Here is a 12,516-nt window from a genome sequence, read left to right as displayed (position 1 = left end):
GATTGATGATGAAGTGGCGGAGTCAGAATTAGAACCCATGACCTTCTGGCTCCTCGGCCCGGGCTCTCTCCACCAGGCCACACTGCCTCTCCGTTATAGCCGTGACCAGGGACCGGTGGTCGTTTTTGTGTCTCCACCAGAGTTGTCTACACCCCGGGACATACTGACGATCACATGGCCCTTCTCTTGGAAGAGGAAAACGCCGTGTTTTCCGGAGACTGCATCCTTGGGGAAGGAACCACGGTCTTCGAAGACCTGTTCGATTACATGAAATCTCTAGATAAGCTCCTGAAAATGAAAGCGGATGTGATCTATCCAGGTCGGTCCCCCTGTTGATTTTCAACTGGTTGTAATTATTGAGCGCTCACTATGTGCGGGGCGCTGTACTGTACCTACTGGGGAAGCCCTTCTAGACTGTGAGCCCACTGATGGGTAGGGACTGTCTCTACATGTTGCCAACTTGTACTCCCCAAGTGCTTAGTACAGTGCTCTGCACACAGTAAGCGCTCAATAAATACGATTGATTGATTGACTGATTGAAGCAGTAGGGCCCAGTGGATAGCGCTGCGGTCTGGGAATCAAGAGGTCATGGGTTCTAATCTCGGCTCTGCCACTTGTTTGCTGTGGGACTGTCTCTATATGTTGCCAATTTGTACTTCCCAAGCGCTTAGTACAGTGCTCTGCACATAGTAAGCGCTCAATAAATATGATTGATGATGATGATGATGCTGTGGGCCATTGGAAATGCTATTATTGATGCCTTTCTACTTGCTTTGCTGTCTGTCTCCCCCCTTCTAGACTGTGAGCCCGTTGTTGGGTTGTCTCTGTCTGTTGCCGAATGGTACTTTCCAAGCGCTTAGTACAGTGCTGTGCCCACAGTAAGCGCTCAATAAATACGACTGACTGAATGAATGAAAGTCACATCACTTCTCTGTGCCTCAGTAACCTCAACGGTAAAATGGGGACTGAGACCGTGAGCCCCACGTGGGACAGGGACTATATATGTATATATGTATATCATCATCATCATCAATCGTATTTATTGATTACATGATAAATCGTATTTATTTATTATCGTATGTATATATGTTTGTACATATTTATTACTCTATTTTGCTTGTACATATCTATTCTACTTATTTTATTTTGTTAGTATGTTTGGTTTTGTTCTCTGTCTCCCCCTTTTTAGACTGTGAGCCCACTGTTGGGTAGGGACTGTCTATATGTTGCCAACTTGGACTTCCCAAGCGCTTGGTCCAGTGCTCTGCACACAGTAAGCGCTCAATAAATACGATTGATTGATATACCCAACCCGATTTGCTTGTATCCGTCCCAGCGCTTAGTCCAGTGCCCGCCACATAGTAAGCGCTTAACGAATAACAATTATTAAGCAGTTGGGAGAGTAGTCTATAACAGGGTAACGAGATTGGTACCCAGGCCCTTTCAGCTCAGACCCGTGTTCTGTCGACCAGTCCAGGCTGCTTCTCTTGTTATATTGTCCTCTCCCAAGCACCTAGTACAGTGCTGTGCACACAGTAAGCGCTCAATCTATGCGATCGATTGATAAATACACATCATCATCCGAAAATATTCCCTAGTTCCCTACCAGGGCTCTTCCCGAAAGGAAGACTCGGAAAGGAGGGTGGGCTTTTGGCCACCGGAGAGCACGTGTAGCCCCTGTTCGTACCAGAAAAAAACGAGCTGAGAATTAATTTAACACCTCACAGGTTGATTTTTTGTTAATAGTATTTTTTTTTCTGCGCTTACTCTTTGCCAGGCGTTGTACTAAGTGCTGGAGTAGAAACGAGTTAATCAGGTTGGACGTAGTCCCTGTCCCACATGGGGCTCCCAGTATTAATCCCCGTTTTACAGGTGAGATAACTGAGACACAGAGAAGTTAAGTGACTTGCCCAGGGTCACACAGCAGACAAGCAGGATTAGAACGCTTATTTACCCACGTTGGAATGCGTAGAAGAAAAATCATTGACTTCTTGGGTTGAAAAAACAGATGAATAGTCTCGCAAATAAAACTCCATATGTCACCAGAATGATATCTGATTCTTTTTTTTAATGGTATTAAGTGCTTACTGTATTCCAGGTCCAGTTCTAAGTGCTGGACTAGACACAGTATTGGACACAATCCCTGTCCTACACTGGGCTTACAGTCTTAATTCCCATTTTACAGATGAGGTAACTGAGACGCAGAGAAGCCAAGTGATTTGTCCAAGGTCACACAGCTGACGAGGGGCGGAGGTGGGATTAGAACCCACGTCCCCTGACTCCCAAGTCCGTGCTCTTCCCACTAGGTCACGCTGCTTTTTAACACCTCTAGACTTTAAACTCACTGCGGGCGGGGAACGTGTCCGCCGATTCTGTCGTACTCTCCCAAGCGCTTAGTACCGCACATAGTAAGTGCTCGACACATACGATTCTTTTGGTTGATAATATGTTCTATCAATGCCGTGGAATTTAGGACACGGACCAGTAATCCATAACACCGAAGCCAAAATCCAAGAGTACATCTCTCACCGAAATGCCCGGGAACAGGAAATCATCCGGATTTTTCTTGAGAGTGACGGAAAGTCATTTTCACTCCCAGACCTCACAAAGATGATCTATAAGGTAAGTGTGGGTCCTCTCTGATCGCCAGTTTTCACTGTTCTAGTAACCCGCTGGAGACACTGGGTTGGCAAGCATAAAAGGGTACTTGCTGCCGTTCCTTGGTTCTTTACACTTCAGCGTTACCGAAGTTTACAGAAATATTCCGCTTTAAAATTTCGAACAAGAAAGGTATCGACCAACCTTCGGATTACTTCGCCTGTCTTCATAAGGTTCATAATACTTCAGAATGGTGTGTAATGTTCCTCAAAGACTAAGTGCCCTGTGTATTTGAAATAACGAAGTTTTGTCCCAGCGGAAAAAAAAATATCTCGTAATGATCAGGTAATTGCCTCATCAAGTTCAAATGACAAACAGCTTTTCGATAAAGTTCAGCAGGGATAAGAATAGTCTTAATCCGTAGATGCTAAGGATTGTTTCTGAATCCTGAAGGGCAGCTACTCAGCTGTATGTATAATAATAATAATAATGATGGTATTTGTTAAGCACTTACTATGCGCAAAGCACTAATTTTCTCTGTACGACTTGTGCCGCCTATCACTTTTTTATGGTCTTCATTAAGAGCTTACTATGTGCCAGGAACTGTACTAAACGTTGGGGGAGATACAAGCTAATCCGGTTGGACACAGTCCACCTCCCTCGTGGGGCTCACAGTCTTCATCCCCATTTTACAGATGAGGGAACTGGGGTACTGAGAAGTGAAGTGACTTGCCCAAGGTCACCCAGCAGACAAGTGGCCGAGCCGGGATTAGAACCCAGGTCCGTGCTGTATCCACCAGGCCATGCTGTTTCCCCGTTAAGCCCCTTATTATTCACCCTTGTCCACCCCCAGCCCATCAGTACTTCTGTCCCTATCTTTATACTCTCCCATTTCCCCTATTTGTAATTTATTTGAATATCTGTCTCCTCAGTCGGGACTGAAAGCTCCTTGTGGGCAGGGAACGGGTCTACCAACTCTATATTGTATCGTACCCGCCCAGTCATAGTGCCCTTTACCCAGTAAGCGCTCAATAAACACAAACGATCGATTGATTGGTAGAAAGGAGTAGGATTGAACCCCCATTTTAATAATAATAATTATGATGGCATTTATTAAGTGCTTACTACGTGCCCAGCACTGGGGAGGTTACAAGGCGATCAGGTTGTCCCACGGGGGGCTCACGGTCTTCATCCCCATTTTACAGGTGAGGGAACCGAGGCGCAGAGAAGTGAAGTGACTGGCCCAAAGTCACCCAGCTGGCAGTTGGCGGAGTCGGGATTTGAACCCTTGACCTCTGACTTCAAAGCCCGTGCTCTTTCCACGCTGCTTCTCGCTGCTTTACAGATGAGGAGACTGAAGCCCAGAGAAGTGAAGTGACTTGTCCGAGGTCACACAGCAGGCAGTGGTTGGCAGAGCCGAGATTAGATAATAATAATGACGGCATTTATTAAGCGCTTACTATGTGCGAAGCACCCAGGCCCTCTCACTCCCAGGCCCGGGATCTCTCCATTAGACCACGGGGCTTCCCAGCTAGCCTCAAGAAGTTCACTTTTGGTGAGCATTGGATTTCCAATCATCAGAAACCCTTCCTCAGATTTCCTCTGGGTTTATCCATGCACCTCCCCTACCCCCCTCGCCCGTCATCCCCCCCCGATTTCTTTTCAGAATGACAATCTCTGAGCCGTCAAATGTCGTCAGGCAAAGCCCCACGTCTGGTTCTCCGCTCTTTACCCGTAATCACCGAGGAAATGCACAGAACCTCCACCAAAACAGGCGGACCCTGATGTGTGACCTTGGACTAGTCACTTCTCTGGGACTCAGCGACCTCGTCTGGAAAATGGGGATGACGGCCGTGAGTCCCGCGTAGGTCAGGGACTGCGTCCAAACCGATTATCTTGTGTCTACCTCAGCGCTTAATACAGTGCTTCAGCACGTAGTAAGCACTTAACCAAAACCACCAATTTTTTTTTTTTTAAAAAAAGACCCTGAAGTATGTTTCTGGCCTATTAATAATAATGATAATTAAAAATTATGGTATTTGTTCAGCACGTATTATGTGCACTGGGGCGGATACAAGCAAATCGGGTTGGACACAGGCCCTGAGCCATGTGGGGCTCGCGGTCTCAATCCCCATTTTACAGATGAGGTAACCGAGGCACAGAGAAGTGAGGTGACTCGCCCAGGGTCGCCCAGCAGACAGTTGTCTCTGGAAGGCTGGCTGCGGCTTCAGTCCATATTAAATGCCTCTTTTTCTCCTCTCTCATCTCTTCTCTCAGGGCATTCCACAGCATTTACATAGAGCGGCTGAATACAACCTCTCTCAACACATGAAGAAATTGGAAAAAGAAGGAAAACTAGGTAAGTGGTCAGTTCCTTGAGGCAGAGAACCTGTGTCTCTCCCCAGCGCTTAGTACAGTCCTGGGGACTGAGGAGGCACTCAGTACCTACCGTCGATCAGTCTAGCTCTAATCCATCACTGCTGGTCTACAAATGGTGTGTGTTTCCTCACCTTCGTAAGGAAAAGTGAACCAATCCACCCTTGGGTCCACCAATGATAATATTAGTTATTACAGTGGTATTTTTTCTGCCTTTTTTAATGGTATCTGTTAAGCGCTTACTGGCACAAAGGGCATCAAGTTGGACCCAGTCCCCGCCCCACCTGGGGCTTATACAGTCTTAATCCCCGTTTTACAGATGACGGAACTGAGGCCCAGAGAGGGGAAGTGACTCACCCAAGGTCACACAGCAGACGAGTGCCAGAGCCGGGAATAGAAGCCTTGACATTAAAAGCTATTTATTTTGTTAGTACGTTTGGTTTTGTTCTCTGTCTCCCCCTTTTAGACTGTGAGCCCACTGTTGGGTAGGGACTGTCTCTATATGTTGTCAACTTGTACTTCCCAAGCGCTTAGTACAGTGCTCTGCACACAGTAAGCGCTCAATAAATACGATTGATGATGATGATGATGATGATGACCCCTCTGAATCCCAGGCCCGGACTCTAGCCACCAGGCCATACTGCGTCTTCGTATGAATGAATGAACGAGTCAGGCGAACATCCCATTCATTCATTCATTCATTCAATCATTCAATAGTATTGAGCGCTTACTGTGTGCAGAGCACTGTACTAAGCGCTTGGGAAGTACAAGTCGGCAACATATAGAGACGGTCCCTACCCAACAATGGACTAACAGTCTAGAAGGGGGAGACAGACAATAAAGATTAAGATTTAAGATTGTGAGCCCCACGTGGGACAACCTGATCACCTTGTAATAATAATAATAATAATGGCATTTATTAAGCGCTTACTATGTGCAAAGCACTGTTCTAAGCGCTGGGGAGGTTACAAGGTGATCAGGTTGTCCCGGGGGGGCTCACAGTCTTAATCCCCATTTTACAGATGAGGTAACTGAGGCCCAGAGAAGTGAAGTATCCGCCCCCAGCGCTTAGAACAGTGCTTTCCACATAGTAAGCGCTTAGCAAATGCCATTATTATTATTATTATTATTAATAAAGCAAAATATGTAGGCAGGTGTCAAAATCGTCACAAGATTCCTTAAGAGTGCCCGGGACCGGGCTTCATTTCTTTTATCTGTCAAATGGGGATTCAATGACTCGTTCTCCTTCATACTTAGACTGTAAAGCCCCATGCGGACAGGGACTGTGTCTAACCTGATTTCTGTAACTCCCCCAGGGTTTAGCACAGTGCTTGGCACATAGTAAGTGCTTAACAAATACCCCCCAAAAATAGTGTATTTTAGAACTACTCTCTCAGCCTGACCTCCCACCCCTCTTCTTTTCTCCCCCGACTTCTCCGGTTTCAAATGTTTGGGAACAAACCAGCACTAACACACAAAAAAACCCTCAAATCTACCGTCTCCTAAGTGGCTGGGTGGAAGGAGGGACGCAGCCTCATTTTTTCCGTAGTGATTTATCAAAGATTAGCTGAACACCATTTGTTCAGAGTCATAAACCAGCTTTTTATTTTCCCCTGTGAAACTGCATTCCCCGAAGGGATTCCTTATTGGCCATTGGGTCTGCCTGATTAACACCACTCCTGAGAAATCCTTATGTGATTTTTATTGCTAATCCGCCAACGTGCTAATTGTTCTTTCTCCGCTAACAAGCTGCGAAAAGAGAGTGGAAATTTTTTTTTTTTTTCCTTGCTCAGAGACAAGTTGTTTTCCAAGGGACATTAAAAACAGGGCTGGGCCCCCGGTGGGAATGCTTGTTGGGAACTCAACAGAAGCAGCCTGGCTTAGTGGATAGAGCTTGAGCTTGGGAGTCAGAAGGACCTGGGTTCTAATCCCGGCTCTGCCGCTCCTCTGCTGTATGACCTTGGGCAAGTCACTTGATTCCCCTGGGCCTCAGTTCCCTCATCGGTAAAATGGGGATTAAGACCGTGAGTCCCGTGTGGGACGTGGACTGTGTCCAACCTGATTAGTTTGTATCTCCCCTAGCGCTGTGAGCCCGTTGTTGGGTAGGGACCGTCCCTATATGTTGCCAACTTGGACTTCCCAAGCGCTTAGTACAGTGCTGTGCACACAGTAAGCACTCATTAAATACGATTGAATGAATTAATTAATTAAAAAAAGCAAAACCTCTCAATCAATTATGCATCTTCTGGGATCCCGACAAGACAACGAGAAAGGAATAGCAATGCAGAAGTGGGGGGCAAAACTAGCAGATTTTTTCAGATTTTATTCTTCTCCACATGGGTTTGCACACACTAATGGTGTCATGCTTGTTGGCAAGAAGCAAGACTTAATTCTAGGATCGAATCTAACAAATCAACTTATTAGGATTAATAACAATCATAGTAATAATTGCGGTTATTTGTTCAGGGCTTTCTATGTTTGTATCTCCCCTAGCGCTGTGAGCCCGTTGTTGGGTAGGGACCGTCCCTATATGTTGCCAACTTGTACTTCCCAAGCACTTAGTACAGTGCTCTGCACACAGTAAGCGCTCAATAAATACGATTGAATGAATGAATGAATTAAAAAAAACAAAACCTCTCAATCAATTATGCATCTTCTGGGATCCCGACAAGACAACGAGAAAGGAATAGCAATGCAGAAGTGGGGGGCAAAACTAGCAGAGTTTTTCAGATTTTTATTCTCCTCCACCTGGGTTTGCACACACTAATGGTGTCATGCTTGTTGGCAAGAAGCAAGGCTTAATTCTAGGATCGAATCTAACAAATCAACTTATTAGTATTAACAACAATCATAGTAATAATTGCGGTTATTTGTTCAGGGCTTTCTATGTTTTTATCTCCCCTAGTGCTGTGAGCCCGTTGTTGGGTAGGGACCGTCCCTATATGTTGCCAACTTGGACTCCCCAAATGCTTAGTACAGTGCTCTGCACACAGTAAGCGCTCAATAAATACAATTGAATGAATGAATGAATTAAAAAAAACAAAACCTCTCAATCAATTATGCATCTTCTGGGATCCCGACAACGAGAAAGGAATAGCAATGCAGAAGTAGGGGGCAAAACTAGCTTATTTTTTCAGATTTTTATTCTTCTCCACCTGGGTTTGCACACCCTAATGGTGTCATGCTTGTTGGCAAGAAGCAAGACTTAATTCTAGGATCGACTCTAAGAAATCAACTTATTAGTATTAATAACAATCATCGTAATAATTCTGGTTATTTGTTCAGGGCTTTCTATGTTTGTATCTCCCCTAGCGCTGTGAGCCCGTTGTCTTCTAGACTGTGAGCCCATTGTTGGGTAGGGACCGTCCCTATATGTTGCCAACTTGGACTTCCCAAGCGCTTAGTACAGTGCTCTGCACGCAGTAAGCGCTCAATAAATACGATTGAATGAATGAGTGAATTAAAAAAAGCAAAACCTCTCAATCAATTATGCATCTTCTGGGATCCCGACAAGACAACGAGAAAGGAATAGCAATGCGGAAGTGGGGGGCAAAACTAGCAGATTTTTTCAGATTTTTATTCCTCTCCACTTGGGTTTGCACACACTAATGGTGTCATGCTTGTTGGCAAGAAGCAAGACTTAATTCTAGGATCGAATCTAAGAAATCAACTTATTAGGATTAATAACAATCATAGTAATAATTGCGGTTATTTGTTCAGGGCTTTCTATGTTTGTTTCTCCCCTAGCGCTGGAAGCCCGTTGTCTTCTAGACTGTGAGCCCATTGTTGGGTAGGGACCGTCCCTATATGTTGCCAACTTGGACTTCCCAAGCGCTTAGTCCAGTGCTCTGCACACAGTAAGCACTCAATAAATACGATTGAATGAATGAATGAATTAAAAAAACCAAAACCTCTCAATCAGTTATTCATCTTCTGGGATCCCGACAAGACAACGAGAAAGGAATAGCAATGCGGAAGTGGGGGGCAAAACTAGCAGATTTTTTCAGATTTTTATTCCTCTCCACTTGGGTTTGCACACACTAATGGTGCCATGCTTGTTGGCAAGAAGCAAGACTTAATTCTAGGATCGAATCTAAGAAATCAACTTATTATCATCATCAATCGTATTTATTGAGCGCTTACTGTGTGCAGAGCACTGTACTAAGCACTTGGGAAGTACAAGCTGGTAACATATAGAGACAGTCCCTACCCAACAGAGGGCTCACAGTCTAAAGGTATTAGTATTAATAACAATCATAGTAATAATTGTGGTTATTTCTTCAGCGCTTTCTATGTGCCAGGCACTATATTAAGCGCCGGGGTGGATACAGGCAAATCGGGTTGGATACAGTCCCTGTCCCATGTGGAGCACACAGTCTTCATCCCCATCTTTCTCTGGACTGTAAGCTCATTAAGGGCAGGGAACGTTTCTGCTAACTTATTCATTCAATCGTATTTATTGAGCGCTTACTGTGTGCAGAGCACTGTACATATCAATCAATCAATCAGTCGTATTTATTGAGCGCTTACTGTGGGCAGAGCACTGTACCAAGCGCTTGGGAAGTGCAAGTCGGCAACATATAGAGACGGTCCCTACCCAACAACGGGCTCACAGTCTCGTATTGTCCTCTCCCAAGTGCTTAGAACAGTACTCTGCACATAGCAAGCGCTCAGTAAATACCATGGATTGATTGATCGCGTGGTTCAGGGGCAGGAGCCCGGGCTTTGGAGTCAGAGGTCATGGGTTTGAATCCCGGTTCCGCCAGTTGTCAATCAATCAATCGTCTTTATTGAGCGCTTACTGTGTGCAGAGCACTGTACTAAGCGCTAGGGAAGTACAAGTTGGCGACGTATAGAGACATTCCCTACCCAACGGTGGGCTCACAGTTGTCAGCTGTGTGACTTTGGGCAAGTCACTTCACTTCTCCGGGCCTCAGTTCCCTCATCTGGAAAGTGGGGATGAAGACTGTGAGCCCCCCGTGGGACAACCTGATCACCTTGGAACCTCGCCAGCGCTTAGAACGGTGCTTGGCACATAGTAAGCGCTTAATAAATGCCATTATTATTATTATTATTGGTTTTTACAGGTGAGGTCAGTGAGGCCCAGAGAAGTGAAGCGACTCGCCCAGGGTCACCCAGCAGACAAGTGGCGGAGCCGGGATTAAAACTCAGGTCCTTCTGACTCCCAGGCCGAGCTCTAACCATGAGGTCATGCTGTTTCAGGTGGATTGTTCACAACATTTAAGTGACCAAACAATGCCGAGGTTCCCTGATTTTCCAGCCCAAATTAGCAGATGCTTAAAACTAGCAGAAGGCTTTGGGGTGCAAACAAAATCCGTGGTGCAAGTGAGCTCAAGTTCCCTGAGCGGTTAAATCTTTGTTGCCAAAATGAGTCTGTAATAATGAAGCTGCAGTTTTATCTACATTTATTGGCGTTTGGCATTTCAATGCAAACCGCTCATTATTTCTCATTATCTCCCTCCAGTAAAAGAAGACGCTTCTGGTCGCAAATGGAAAAGCAATCTCTAGGCTGCACGTTGTGATGAGATTCCCCCCATCCCACCCCACCACGTCTAAGAACGTTTTTTTAATTCCAAACCCTGACGAGAAGGTAGGTGATGCAGAAGAAATGCTGCGGGGCTAAAGGAACTGGCTGACTTAAAAGTCCTTCCGATGCATTTTACCGAAAGAATGGAAAACACGTCGACTTGAGCTAGGTTCAGGGTGGTGATTGCATTTTTATGTAACTGGCAGGTCTTTGCCGTTGTCAATAAATTCTCAAAATCACACTCTATTTTACTTGTACGTACTTACTATTCTATTTATTTTGTTAATGATGTGCACCTAGCTTTATTTCTATTTATACTGATGACTTGACACCTGTCCACATGTTTTGTTTTGTTGTCTGTCTCCCCCTTCTAGACTGTGAGCCCGTTGTTGGGTAGGGACCATCTCTATATGTTGCTGACTTATACTTCCCAAGTGCTCAGTAAGTGCTCTGCACACAGTATGTGCTCAATAAATACGATTGAATGAATGAATAATGGAGAATTTGGGGGATTGAATGAATGCATAATGGGGAATTTGGGGATTTAGCAGTTCTCAAAGGGGAAGGGGAACGCTGAGATCCCTCCAAACGAATAAAATGTGACGGTTTTAAACGGCGGTGTAGCAGTGATTCCGTAATATTGGCTTCGTGTCCGGGAATCAGTGGAAGCATTTCAACTACAGACTGAGCCCCCTTTTTCCTCTCCTCCTCCCCATCCCCCCCGCCCTACCTCCTTCCCCTCCCCACAGCACCTGTATATATGTTTGTACTGATTTATGACTCTATTTTACTTGTACATATTTACTATTCTATTTATTTTGTAATGATGTGCATCGAGCTTTATCTCTATTTATTCTGACGACGACACCTGTCCACATGTTTTGTTTTATTGTCTGCCTCCCCCTTCTAGACTGTGAGCCCGTTGTCGGGTAGGGACTGTCTCTATACGTTACGTGTACTTCCCAAGCGCTTAGTACAGTGCTCTGCACACAGTAAGCGTTCAGTAAAAACGATTGAATGAATGAATGAATAATGGAGAATTGGGGGATTTAGCAGTTCTCAAAGGGGAAGGGGGACGCTGAGATCCCCCCAAACGAATAAAATGTGACGGTTTTAAACAGCGATGTAGCAGTGATGCCGTAATATTGGCTTTGTGTCAAGGAATCAGTGGAAGCATCCCAAGCGCTTAGTGCAGTGCTCTGCACACAGTAAGCCCTCAATAAATACGATTGAATGAATGAATGAATTAAAAAAAACAAAACCTCTCAATCAATTATGCATCTTCTGGGATCCCGACAAGACAACGAGAAAGGAATAGCAATGCAGAAGTTGGGGGGCAAAACTAGCAGATTTTTTCAGATTTTTATTCTCCTCCACATGGGTTTGCACACACTAATGGTGCCATGCTTGTTGGGAAGAAGCAAGACTTAATTCTAGGATCGAATCTAAGAAATCAACTTATTAGGATTAATAACAATCATAGTAATAGTTGCGGTTATTTGTTCTGGGCTTTTTATGTTTGTATCTCCCCTAGCGCTGTGAGCCCGTTGTTGGGTAGGGACCGTCCCTATATGTTGCCAACTTGTCCTTCCCAAGCGCTTAGTACAGTGCTCTGCACACAGTAAGCCCTCAATAAATACGATTGAATGAATGAATGAATTAAAAAAAACAAAACCTCTCAATCAATTATGCATCTTCTGGGATCCCGACAAGACAACGAGAAAGGAATAGGAATGCAGAAGTGGGGGGGCAAAACTAGCAGATTTTTTCAGATTTTTATTCTCCTCCACATGGGTTTGCACACACTAATGGTGTCATGCTTGTTGGCAAGAAGCAAGACTTAATTCTAGGATCGAATCTAACAAATCAACTTATTAGGATTAATAACAATCATAGTAATAATTGCGGTTATTTGTTCAGGGCTTTTTATGTTTGTATCTCCCCTAGCGCTGTGAGCCCGTTGTTGGGTAGGGACCGTCCCTATATGTTGCCAA

At 44.9% G+C, this 12,516-nt stretch overlaps 1 protein-coding gene across 1 annotated transcript in view; it reads left to right on the top strand.

Annotated features, from left to right (window-relative positions):
• The window catches only part of LACTB2 (lactamase beta 2), a 29,660-nt gene extending 18,892 nt beyond the window's left edge, over window positions 1–10,768 (top strand). The window contains exons 4-7 of the mRNA XM_038766635.1: window positions 141–319; window positions 2,474–2,622; window positions 4,876–4,957; window positions 10,460–10,768. Coding sequence (XP_038622563.1) covers window positions 141–319; window positions 2,474–2,622; window positions 4,876–4,957; window positions 10,460–10,503 — 454 coding nt within the window. The 3' untranslated portion in view covers window positions 10,504–10,768. The remainder of the gene's footprint in view (window positions 1–140; window positions 320–2,473; window positions 2,623–4,875; window positions 4,958–10,459) is intronic.
• Window positions 10,769–12,516: the final 1,748 nt, after the last annotated feature.

The sequence above is a fragment of the Tachyglossus aculeatus genome, chromosome 25 (assembly GCF_015852505.1).
Source record: "Tachyglossus aculeatus isolate mTacAcu1 chromosome 25, mTacAcu1.pri, whole genome shotgun sequence".
NCBI classification, from domain to species: domain Eukaryota; kingdom Metazoa; phylum Chordata; class Mammalia; order Monotremata; family Tachyglossidae; genus Tachyglossus; species Tachyglossus aculeatus.
The sequence above is the reverse complement of the archived record's forward strand: the minus strand, read 5'-3'. Positions and strand labels throughout refer to the sequence as shown.